This window comes from Amblyomma mixtum, chromosome 3 (genome assembly GCF_055824585.1).
Source record: "Amblyomma mixtum isolate Tamu chromosome 3, ASM5582458v1, whole genome shotgun sequence".
Taxonomy (NCBI): Eukaryota; Metazoa; Arthropoda; class Arachnida; order Ixodida; family Ixodidae; genus Amblyomma; species Amblyomma mixtum.
This window is the reverse complement of record NC_143014.1, coordinates 29,787,420-29,800,623: the sequence shown is the minus strand read 5'-3', so window position 1 is coordinate 29,800,623 and position 13,204 is coordinate 29,787,420. Positions and strand designations below refer to the sequence as shown.

At 44.9% G+C, this 13,204-nt stretch overlaps 1 protein-coding gene across 1 annotated transcript in view; it reads left to right on the top strand.

Moving 5' to 3' along the window:
* Tsf2 (transferrin 2) overlaps positions 1–13,204 on the top strand; it is a 37,969-nt gene that overhangs the window by 5,831 nt on the left and 18,934 nt on the right. Inside the window, exons 3-5 of the mRNA XM_089578505.1 lie at positions 2,380–2,634; positions 5,349–5,674; positions 9,651–9,981. Of these exons, the coding sequence (XP_089434631.1) occupies positions 2,380–2,634; positions 5,349–5,674; positions 9,651–9,981 (912 nt within the window). The remainder of the gene's footprint in view (positions 1–2,379; positions 2,635–5,348; positions 5,675–9,650; positions 9,982–13,204) is intronic.

Genomic DNA, 13,204 nt, shown 5'->3' with positions numbered 1-13,204 from the left:
TAAAAGGGCATGGGAGTAAGAAAAAAATCAAATGCTTCTAGTTGCTGCCATCTCATCAGTTGCACCTGACGTTTGGTGAAATGGTTTTGATAGTTTGTTTCCTAAAAAAAAAAAACATCATCTAGATATGAACTCACTGGGATTAAAATCTTGGTCAGCAAGTACTGATCACCAGAATCCACCTTTTCTTTACGTAGCTATACTGTGCATGTGTGCTTTTCTTTCTTTTCCCTCTCCCGCACTCTGCCGGTTGAGAACAGAACCACCGTTTTGTGCTGTTAAAGCGTTTCTCCACCCATTCAATCATGCCTCATGCAGCTGCATGCAGTGCATGCCAACTGCGGCAGCACTGAGTGCTTGTCTGTGGTGTGCACAGCAGTAGCCATATTTGTTTTCAGTCAGCACTGTATACCAGACGAATTTTTACACATTCCTTAGAGGGCACCACATCATGAAAAAATTCTAAGGATGATTATGATTCTCCCTAATGCGAAATTTGAGTGCAGCTCTGTCGATGTCTCAGGCTCTGTGGGCTCACTGTTCTGCTTTGCTCGGTCATCGGCACATCTGGTGATGATATTAGTTGTATAGTATTAGTTGATGAAGAGGATGTGCAACGCATAGCGTGCGAGAATGTGTATATTAGTTCTATAGAGTATTAGTAGAAGAAGACGATGATGTGCTAAGCACAGCGCCAGAGTGTGTTGCAGTTTAACACGAGGCGTGATCGGCTGCAGCGATAGCCTAGTGCTCTCGTGTAGTGGCCAGCGAAGCTGATCTGTTTGCTGCGCTGTAGTTTTGAATCACAGTTGCAGCAGCGTTTATTTTTATTTATTTATTTTTTCTTTGGCTCGATTACACCGATGGCGGTAATGCGGCTCAACCCACGAACAGGCGCTTAAGGGCTGCGCCCTAAAAGGCAGCTTGGCAAGTTTCATTCCATTCTTCCCAACCCTTGAGGATCTGCTTGAACCACTGAACCACTTATGCAGCCGCGATCACTTTGTGTTGCTCATGCTTTGATGATCTAGTTGACATTTTCCGTCAAAGTTAAGGCTTACTGGAGAACAGAACACATTTTGTGAAATTGACCTTATTTACTGTGTGTGCAATTACACATACTGTCACTCTCACTCAAACAATTGTCATCTTGCATTCTGGTGAGATACAAGAGGATTCATTGGTCTGCAGGGAGAAATGGAATTCTACATCACAATGAGTTTCAATGTATTTTCTTAGACAGTGTGTGGCATAAATGCTAGCTGTCATTAACTTGCAACAAACCAGAAATAAACACCGTAATCATAAAAAGTGCATGTTTTGAGCATCAAGCAACACAAGAGGCAGAGGAGGCGGTCTTTAAAGAGAATGAACAAAATCAGCTGTTTATGTCACAAGGTTTCCTCTCGGAAAGGCACAAGAGTTTACAATAGGCAGCAAGGCTCTGGAAGTTGTCAGGCAGTATATCTGATCTGGATCATGAGCGTAAAGTAACTAGGTGATTAAGAACGAGGTCGAGTGCATTTGGTAAATACTCTCAGGTCATGAATAGTACCTTACCAGTATCCCTCCAGAAGAAAGTATACAATAGTTGTATCTTGCCAGTACTTGCCTATGGGGAAAAAATTTGGAGGCTCATAAAAAGGCTTCAAATTAAGCTGATGATAGCGCAGTGAGCTATGGAAAAGAAACAAGAGACCGGAAGAGAGCAGAATGGGTTTGTGAGCACACGTGAGTTAATGATATCCTAGTTGAAATCCAGAAGAAACTGGCATGGCCGGAGCATGTAATGTGAAGGCAAGAGAACTGATGGTCATTAAGGGTAACGGACTGGATACCAAGAGAGGTGTAGCAGGGGGCAGCAGAGATTCAGGTGAACTGATGAGATTAGGAAGTTTGCAGGGTTACCATGGCCACAGCTGGCACAAGGCAAGATTAATTAGAGAGATATGACAGAGTTCTTTGTCCTGCAGTGCACATAGGTTGATGATGATGATGGTGGTGAACATCACAGTGGCACCAGGCATTTTGAAGTCAGTGTGTTGCCTCCCGGAAACATGTTGACTCCAAAACTTGAGCTTGGCAGTTATGAAATAATATAGAGAGAGTTACATTTTTATTTTACAGATCAGACACCCTATTAACAGAAATTATCCACACACACATTCCAGAATTGTTTTAGATTATTAGCGAAGAGTATCGCCTCCAATACCACACGTGGCATAAAGGCTTTGTTTTGTGCTGAACAACGTTATGAACTGGACAGAGCTGAAACCAAATGTTTGAGAGCCCTCTAAATCTCTGAGTGGTGCTCTGCCTTGCCTTAGTTGTTAGGTGATCAGCCTCTGTGTGAAAGGAGTGTAACTTTTTTCTTTGCAGACCGAGAAGCTGGCTACTACTCAGTGGCTGTGGTTCATGCCAACGCCACATTTCATTCACTAAACGACCTTAGAAACAAGTCTGTCTGCTTCACCAGTGTTGGTGATATGGCTGGATGGGTGGTTCCCATGGCCACCCTGATCCATGAAAACATCCTTGAAGTGACTGACTGCAATAACCTTGTGAAGAGCGCTGCATCATTCTTTGGCCCAAGCTGTGCACCAAATTCGCTGATTGACAAGCACAACCCTACAGGTTTGCCCAGATGTATTCTTATGCATGCTGAACAAATTGTGGATCTGTGAGGTCAGTCTCACGCGTCCATTAAGTACAGTGTAGGTTCCATTGTTTGTTATGAAGTACCAGAGAAGTGGCCGCGACAGATGTCATATTTTCCTCAGAGATCACTCTGAAGTGCATGATTTCTGCCATTCCCATTTGCCGACCACTGTGCGATGTTGCAGTGTCACTGTGCACGCTGGGCTTAAACTTGAGCATTTGCTAATTGATGGCAGCATGACCATCAGAAAGTGGCCATGTTACTTAATGATGGCAGAGAGTTCTCATTTATAGACGCTGATAACAACACCAACATAGTTAGCCTCAAAAAACCTCCCTTGTGTAGCTACCACTAAATAGCAGAATTGCTACAAGTGATCTTAGAATGCTCAGAATTGTTCATTAACAGAGGTTGGCTGGTATTCATGGCAGAACAGTTCAATTGTAACGCGTTCCCTAAAAATTGTTCAGTAGGTATATAAATACAAAGACGCACCATCTGTTTGCGACTCTTTAATAATTTTCATTGTAAGGTCATTATATGATCAATTCTACCGATGTTTTCTACACAGGGGTGGGACAGCTGTGCCAGTTGCACTGTGCTGTGCCAAAAGCATTACCTATTTTCTCAATATTAACACTCCCTCGATTGTAATGTGCACCCGCTTTTTATGGTCAATGTAATGCCTTAGATTGTAATGTCCACCAGATTTTCATTCCTTGATAAGGAAAATAAACTTCTCACTTTGAACAACCAAACTTTATAGCAGCCACTCTGTCACGATGAAGTAAACAGTGCCACCACCTCACTCGCCTTTCCCCATCTGGCCGGCAAAATCATCGTCCCTCATCATCGCTGTTAGAAGCCTTCTTGTTGCTCTCAATGGTACAGAACATTTCATTCTTGGTGCCCCTTGGTGACCATGGCAGATGGGATAGTGCACCATGCATCCTTCACCCATCTCTCAAAGTCCTGCAGTGAGGCATGCTTCATCCTGTTGTTGCTTGGTGTTGCTGTAAACTGGCCCTCAACTTGCTCGCTAAGATCCGATGTCTTTGTTTCCACCAGTTATGTTCCTAGTAGGTGGAGTACAGAACTAACGACTGAACTATTGCAGTGCGGCGTATACCTGCACTTTATTTTGCCCACCTTGCCATCGCAGCTATGAGCTGGTTGTGCTGGAGGTGAACAGGGTTTATAGTAACAGTAAGAAATTGCACAAAGAATATACAACATAGCTTGGACGTTTTTTTATTGACATCTTGCATGTGAACTGAAATTTTTTCTTGAAAAAAAAAAAGGAACGTGACATTTGTAAAAATGAAACATACACAGAATCTTCATGGTATCTCGGATAAAATTTTTTTAAAAATAGTACTATGTGCCTTACATAAGTAGTCATTATACGTTTAAAAATTTACAGTAGCTTTCCTGGCTGACATTGTGGTACAGTAAAAGCTTGCCAATTTGTATTTCAATGGACCGGAAAAATGTTCAAATTATCGAATGACCCTGAAAAAAATAACAAGAACCACTTGCATCACAGCAAATTTATTTGGTGAAAGACTGGCCAATGGTTGCTTGCTTTTGACAGGAGAATGGCTTGACAATGACTATTTTTAGCGGTGGTGCTCCACTCATACTGCGTCGCGCACCTCACATGCAGCAGCGTTGCGTCTGAGAAGTCTTCACTGCACATACTGTGAACAACACATGACAAGTGCACAGTTTTGGTGCACTGGAAGAACTGAAGAACCACACGGGTGGAAACAGTCAGCGGCGCCGAATTGGCGAGAAGAAAAATGGGGATAGAAAAGACTAGTGGGATGTATCAATCAGTCAGCGCCGGAAACTGTGCGCACCTGGGCTCGGTTGGCTGTCTGATATGGCCTGGCACAAAGCTCAGAAAAACGAAACCCAAACTGTGCGGTGTGTGTTGCTTGCATGTCAGATGTGTTCAACTGACTCTACAGCATAGTATTCGGTTTTAATTAGGGCTAGTGGGATGATCGCTTGCCGCGCTGGTCATGCCTGGACGCAGCCTTCCTTTGGGAGTACGTTCAAATTAACTGGTGCAAGACCCATAGCGTCCAAATTAGCAAGCTTGTAATGCCATAGACTTACATGGGCATTGGCCAGGACAACGCCAGCAGTTTGAATTATCCGAATTTTTGAATTAACGGGGTTTGAAATGACGAGCTTTTACTGTACAGGCTCCCAAAGCATCACTGAGGGACACTGCTGCTCCTGATGTGCCGTGTCATCTAGGGAAGAAAAGTAAAAACTGGGGTGTTGACTGCTGGGCTCGTTGCTTTCACTGCAATATTCTTGCGCGCAATCTTGCATGTGTACGCGCTCATGTGACACATTGCAATGTGTCACCTGCACTGCCAGTTCAAAAAGATTGGTCAGATTGACATGCACTTGCGCTAGGTGATGACAGCACTTTCTGTCAATTAGACTGACATGCATAGTGCCTCGTATGGGATTACTGTTGGTACTTACATTAGCAGAGGCTGTCAGACTGTTGATGCCAACATTGTGCCAGTTAGCACAGTTTCTTTTTGAAACAAAATTGTGCTGTTTAAAAAGCTGCTTATTTCTCTGAGGAATTCTTGATTTTTCTGGTTGTGGGGTTGTCTGTGCAAAAGGAAGTGATTGCACGCACTGCCGTTTCCCGGGTGTGCAGGTGATAACCCCCAGAAGATGTGTGAGCTATGCACGGGACGCCCTGGTGAGCGCTGCTCGGGCAATGACCCATTTTCGGGCTATCAGGGGGCACTGCGCTGCCTCATGGAGAAAGGGGACGTGGCCTTTGTGAAGCACACAACACTGTATGAGGCGTTTCTTGGCCAGCCGCCACCAGATCGATTCCGACTGCTCTGCCCAACAGGGCAGCTAGCAATGCCAGACCAGTACCGTACCTGCAATTGGGGCATGGTGCCTCCAAATGTTGTGGTCACCACCTCTGACACCTTGCCAAGGGTTCGCGTGCAGTACCAGGAGTTCCTCCAGGTTGGTACAGCTTCCTTAGTAGATTTGGTAGGAGCTGAGAGCCCTGCAGTCATCCATGTATTACATTTTTTTTATTTTGAACCATACTGGTACTACTAAACCATACATAGAAGCAATTTACATGCCACTGCTATCATGTCGTAAGGGTTTTCGCCCATTTATACACACAAAAGATCTTTTTGTGCATGCTTGGGGCGAAAAGTTCTGATTTTTTTGTTTTCATGTGCTCTGTGTGTGCCTTGTACAACCCTGATGTCGTAAGCATCAGTAATTGCATTATGCTAGGGCTGGAAGCTTCAGCTCAGTTACATCTTTGTGTTTGTGTAATAATCAGCCTACTTTGATACTTTCCACTTTGATGTTTTACAGCCTTTGTGTTTTTTTTTCTAAAACATAAAGATTTTGTTTTTAGGAGGTAATTTATGGTGTGTTGATGAGCAGAGGGCTAAACTTTTGCTGTTCCTGTGATCAGGATAGCTTTGGGACAATTGTTGAGCGCAAAAAAAGCATTGGGATAAGTGGCAGAGTGGTGCTCATATCAGAACCCTCAAGCTTACATAAAAAACAATGCATGAAAATCAAAATCAGTAAGCCTATAATATGAATACAGTAGAACCCCTCTATACATAGTAATGTCATTTGAACCAGCAAAACCTTTACTGTATCAGTGTTTTTACTACTGTTGTGCCTCATTAATACGACCCCCGGTAATGTAGAGAACTCGAATTATGGGCAGTTTTTCTGGAGACCAAACTTCTCCAATGTATTTATGCCGGGTTAATATAGAATCTTGCTGTCCAATTGATAGACGGGGTAAAATGCACATGTTGGTTTAGAAAAGGAACATTTAGAAATACCTTCCATCCTACTGTCATCATCCCATTATGTGCTAATGATTTAGTTTCAGTTATCACATTTTACGTTTTCGATTTCGTCCAAGTCTTGTGGAACTACCGCATTTGCACAAACAAAATGCAAAGAAGAAGAGGGGAGGGAGAGTGTATTTCTATTCGAAAATCGGAGCTCTGTGTGAACACGGCGTTGTCTTATGCAACCTCACTATCGTTCAAGAGACAATAGCTAAGAAACGTGCGACACATCGGCGGCAAAATTGTCATGTGCACGTTAAATGGCCAGACTGGCAACTGGAAGCAATAACCCTGTTTACAAAATTCCTGAGGTGACTGAAAGCAAATTTGATATTTTCTTGTTTGGCTAGTGGAATGTGATTATCAACGGTGGGTTAGTTTGCAACATCACAAAAGGCAGGGCTGCCCATAGAAGGCGGCCCAGTTGAGGTCGTGTAGTGGGAAAGTTGAAAACCTGTTTGTGCTGGCGCAGTATGCTCACAGCTGTGAGGTTAGGCATAAAAGATAAGGAGACTGTGGAGAACATACAGTAAATTTGTTGCAAAATTCATGAGCTTCAAAACGACGCCAAAGTTTTCCTTTAAGCACGCCTAAATTGAACATCATGTCGCAGTCTGTTGTAGTGCATTTTGGGACTTTATATGAATACTGTTACTTCAAACTGTTACATCAGCTTCATCAAACTCATGCATTCACAAAATGTATAGTGGCTTTTGTCAACAATGGATTCTGGCTTGCCAGTGACAAGTTTGCAAAAGAAATTGATCTGTGATCAGTGTTGAGTGTAGCAGCCATAGTCGGACTGCCGTATTTTTACATCATACAATGTGTAGTTGATCTAGTTGAGCCATGAACACCCATTCTGAAGGTAAACATACTCAGGCAGGTAAAATGCAGTTACAGCTCTGTTTATTGTCTTCAGAGCCTCAGTAGTCTTGATGTTTATGCCCGGCGCAAGTCTGTCTGCATTGTACTCGCAGTCAACTTTCTGTGGCAGTGCAGCCTAGGCTAGGCAGGAAAGGGAGGGAGACAGGCCTTTGACCCCATGCCCTGTCACTGCGCTAAGTAGTTCGGCGAGTGAATGAAGGTTGCTTCCTCCTCCCCCGGAAACCTGAAGCTTCGGTTGCCAACACGCTGACTTGACCACTGCTTTTGCCCCTGCCACCTAATCCTATAATTACGTGGGGTGGCTCGCAGGGTTGGTCTCTCATTGAGTGCGAAATAGCGGTAAAATCCTTTGTGTAAACATATTGGCCTTGTCACCGTTGCCTTCAGGTCTATCGGCCAAATTCACAAATGTGACTTGACTTGACGCTGCACCTTCATTCCATCGAATAGAGAAAACAAGAAAACAGTTGCTGCTGCACTCAAGGGCCAGTTGGGATTCACAGATATGCCTTGGTATATCCTTTGACAATGGCTCCTCGAGAAAACTCCCTCCACCGTGCCTTTGTCAAGGGAGCGTGAATGGCATATGTGGATGTTGGCCTGAAAACTGTGTGCCACTGCATGTAACATGCACATCTCATTCAGTCGAGCCTTCTGAACAACTTCGGTCCTCCAGCCATGACTGCAGAGCTACAGCGCTACAGAAAGAAAAAGAGAACAAACAGCCATCTGGACCTCAAGTGGATTGCCACCAGCTTTATTTGTGGCATAGAGCGGCCGGCAGAATTGCTCTCATTTACTATGATCTATAGTCATACTGTGGTCATGCTATGGCCCTGTTGCTTTTGCACACTTTTTCCATGCTTACTATAGTGTAAGGTTAGGAGCTCTTGTTTATTATATCAGTGTGCTTAACAAGTCTGGTCTGGCTGGAATCATGGTGTTCGCACCCTCGGATGGCAATACGTCTTCAAGTATTGCTAATGTGCAATTTCAGGCCAAAAATTCTCACTATCGAGAGCTCCATGCCATTCCACTCTGCAGAGAGACCCGACTGGAAATCACACTGGCCAACAAATTCAGATTTTCGGCTCGGTTACGATACTACCTGATGTCCCGCTGTTTGTAAAAAGTGTGAGTTCATCACAGTACCAGGAGTTCCTGCTTACACTACCAGCAAGCAGACAGCCTTCATACTACTTTTTCTTTCTCCCTTTTTCTTTTTGTTTTTGCAAAAATCCTACCCCACCCCCTCGTTGTCATTTGTCTCCAGCCCCTCACAAAAATATTTTCTGGCTACGCCACTGGTACCATTCACACATTCAGTTATGGCTACGTAATGTTTTGGTGCACTCATGGGACACCGCAAAGCGTTTTTGACATAAAGCAATTCATTTGCATATTTGGCACTTCAAAAAAGAGCTTTTGCATTTGGTTTGCCAGATGAGGCAGAGGCACAAACAAAAGTAGCATACTTCTATTTTGCCTTCTATCATGTTTAAGGGGTCCTGAATTTAATATATAAAACAAAGCTCAACAAGCACCTGAAAATACTAACAATGTGGGCATTCAGCAGTTAGTACTCAACAGGACAGACTGGTTTTCTCTAATTCAGTGCTTTTTAGCCATGAATGTTTCAGGGACCTCTTGAGCACCAGGAGGTGATTTAGGAGCTCAGGAAAAGGGGGGGTAAAAGTGTCATCGCAGTGCAGGTTAGCTGAAGCAGTAAGTTGTGAATATAAATTGGTCTTTTTTTTTTGTCAGTTATACATAAAAAACACTCGAGAAAGCGTTGCACTTGTTCATTTTGATAGGTAATCTATATTTCGTGTTGACACTGTGTTACACTTTACTTTTAGGCTGTTTATCTTGAAATATAAGTGTTCTTGAATGGGCATGATTCAGTTCATAAGTGGTGCCATGGGGTCTTGTTTTCTGTCTATAAATCTCGAGGGGGCCTCATTAAAAAGCCCAGTGCTAAGAATACTTGGAATGCTTTCATGGTTCCCTATTTGGGAACTGTTGCTTCCGTTTATCAACATCAAGTATGAGGTGTCTGCAGTTCATCTTTTTTTTTTTACCATTGAAATTCTGTGAAGTGGTTGGCAGGAAAAAAAATCTTTTGCAAGTAACAGGAGTGTCCTTAAATGCAACTTTCACTCATCACTTTGGTTGGTATGGTTTAGCTTCTTGAGAATAAGAATTTATTTTTGTCACAGCTGGCTGTCCGCACCTTTGGCAAACCTCCTATTGGGCAGCTTCCCTGGTTCTACCAGAGCCATACTGACAGTGGTGGCTACAACCTGAGCCCAACTCCAGACTGGAGCCGAGGTTTCAACCAGAGCCTGCCAGTTGGGCAGCCCACATCACCGTGGAGTGGCCTGCCAACAACCGAGCGCTCATTCATTGTCAACGTGACTGAGCTCTCCAAGTTCTACCTGTTTGCCAGCGGGAGCCGCTATGGCAATGCTACCAACCTGCTCCTACAAGACCTGACTACAGAGCTGGTGGCACTCAGTGGCTATGAGCAGACCTTCGCTGGCTACCTTGGTGAGTGTGACACTAGGACTTGGTGAAGAACTGATTGCAAAAACAGTGAATGAGGCAGCTGTGATTGATTCAGTTGTTAGGGCAAGAAATGACGTGAAACAGTAGCAAGAAGTACAGAGAACATGTACTACCTCACAAGTGGATTATTTTCCAGGGGAACCATTGGATGCACCCAGGCATACAAATCACATCAACTGAACACAAAAATCAGTTGTAGTGTAGGCTGGTACTAGGCTAATGGTTGGTAAAGCTTTGTATAAGTAAATGAAATGGAATGTTCAGCTAAGGAGTTGGTGAGGGCATCTTACATGTGTCTTTTGGCAAAGAATCTTGCTTTCTTAGAAAGCTAGCATGCTCTAGAAATGTGTTGCATTGGTACACACAGGTGGGGGTTGTTGCTGAATTCCCTTGATTTCTGTTTCACAATGCATATAACCACGTACAGTTGTACCTTGTTGATATGGTGCCCGTTAATTTTTCCCTGCAAAATACGTGAGGTGTAAAAAGCGAAATTTGCATGAAAATGATGGCAGTAGAATGTGCTTTCTGAAGACATTTATTTTAACACAAATACTTGGTGTGAATATATTGCGAAAAAAATCGCAAATGCACAAAAATGTTGAAAATTATCAAAATTGTATTGAGAAGATGATATCTCTTATTATCTAATATAAAAACGTTGTGGAACATATAATAATTTTCAAATTTGTTTACAAACTAGCTGCAAAGGTTTGAATTTGTAACTCGAAATTTTAAGCTAGAAACTTTTTTCTGACACATAAAAAAAGGCCATTTTCAGAGTGTCCTTGATATACATTTTTCACTACGAGCAAAAATTTTCTAAGTAAAATGTATCAAAATATAGCTTGATAAATGTACTTTTCGCCATTATCAGTGAGCTAAGAACATTTTCAAAGAAGTAAAAAAATTGCGCAAACACGAAAAGTATATCCGCTATACCATTTGTGATGATCTGCTCGCATGAAAATTTAAAAAGGTAATACAGTGAAACCTCATTATAGGGAAAGGTAAAAAAATCGTAAAATGGTTCGTTATAGCTGAAGAATGGCAGTTGGCAGAGACCGTTTCCGAAGTTTTATAACGGTTTCAAAACCGCTTGCGGTAGAAAACAGAGTGGCAAACGTCAGATAGGTTGGCTTTCCCGCAAAACACTGCAGTATGCAGCGGTGGCAGGTCAGACGTCAGCTAGGGTGGCTTCCTCGTCTTACAGTGGTGTCGCTTAAAAAATCGGATGCCAGGACAAAAGATATCGCCGTTGTCACCACCTCCACTCAGTGACAGTACATGTGAGCAGAGGATGGATGCGGGCAAGCTACAACAGCCAACTGCATTGCTGGTTCCGAGGCATATCTACAGGTGCAAGAGATGCAAAGGGTGCTGACAGCCTGGCTACCAGCTGTTCTCACTGTTATATCTTCTGTGGTGCTGTTGGCAAATGCGAAGTAAAGTGTGAACAGTGGCACTAATGCTTGCTGCACCACCACTAGTCGCCCGTGTAGCGAAGCAAAGCCTGCCACCTGCCAACCAAGCAGACACAGCTTTGTGCTCAGCAGTTTGATGCATCCGTTTTATGGCTAACCGCATTCGATATATAAAGTAAGAAATGCATGTGTTTATTGAAAATATTTAGGAATAGTTTGATATGTATAACCAATAATTTGTAGTATCCATATTCATTATACAGTAATCCCTCGTTATAACGAAGTCAGCGGGACGGCGAAAAAATTCGTTATAAGCGATAATTCGATATAAGCAACCGCTCAAAAAAAGCTAAAACAGTCGAGATTTAACTGCGCCACAACTGCGAGGAAGCTGGCGGATGACCTTGAGCCGTTGCCTAGCAACCGCTGCAGCTGGCGGACGCCGCGCGGCGTCCGCCAGCTGCGGCGGTTGCTAGGCAATGGCTCAAGGTCGGTCTCTGTGCCTCCTCGGAGCACTGCCACAGCGAAATCGCAAGTTCGTGGCCAATGTAGCTTTCGCTACAAAATTTTCTCGTAGCACATTTGTTCTACCAGCAACTTAGTTTTGGTCAGCGATCCTCAAAGATGATACAGTTTTCAGATTGCTTATACCAGAGTTTATTATCTATATCAAGAACAAGCCTTAGCTCATTTTTGTGATCCAGACGGGATCCAGGCTGATCGACAGGCCGGCAGGCCACGGCCGGTCTCGATGCGCGCGAGCGAGCGAGCGCGTCGAGACCGGCCCCGGCTCAAAGGAGCGCGCCCTACGTCATCATGACGCTGCCGCTCTCCGCGCTCGCGTTGGCTCCCGCTTCCCGTCATCGCGTTTGCCGCGGGCGGCCCGTCGTTGACGTCTAGCAGGTTGGACGCAAGCGGCGCGCTGCGATCGGACGCTGCGGCGCCGTTCGCAACCTCGCGCCGCGTTGAATCGCGCTCACTTTTCGCACATGTGTTCCCGCCGTAACAACAAAATTCAGTGACCCTAACGCGCATTTAGACCGTTTGTCTAGTCGAATGGCGCGAATCGAGCATGACCGGCCACTTTTCCGCATTCAAGACACCGCGGTTTTCTGGCATCGCAAAGCGCGAGGAAAACTTTATTGAAGCGAAAAGCTTCACTAGGCTCGTCAACACCGCGCTTCGCGTGGGCGCCGCCGCGGCGCGCCCTTCCCCCTCCTCGCCACCCCCTCCGTTCTTCTCCTCGCCACCGGTTTACCCTTCGCCGTTGCTAGCGGTTCTTATCGCGTTCTTATAGCGTTATCGCAAGGCGTTGTGATAACGCCCGAGCGGCGGCGGCGGACATAAAAGAGGCCGCGCGCCGCGGCTTTATCACCACTTCTCCTCCTCGCCACCGGTTTACCCCTTGCCGCTGTTGTGCGGTCTCGCCGCGGTCCCAAGAGAAGGTTTTTTCGCAAGGCGTTGCGAGAACGCACGTGTGAGCGGCGGCGGCGGCCGTAGAAGAGACGCAGACATGGGACACTCGACACTCTCTTGGTGCCGGTTACTAGGCAGGTCATCGATCGTGGGTTTGGTACTTTTGTGGCCTGTTCTATGCCTGCATGAGTTTAATTCGTCGGCGGTATTAATTTCGCACTGCATGCGCAAAGGGTCGCCGCCACGGCGGCGATGCCTACGCTCGGCGGCGGCGATGCCTCCGCTCGCCACTTCGCTCTAAGCGGGTCAAGCTCTTCGTGCGCTTCGAGTAATGCGGCTTAAAATGCATGCGTTTGGGTCGGGAC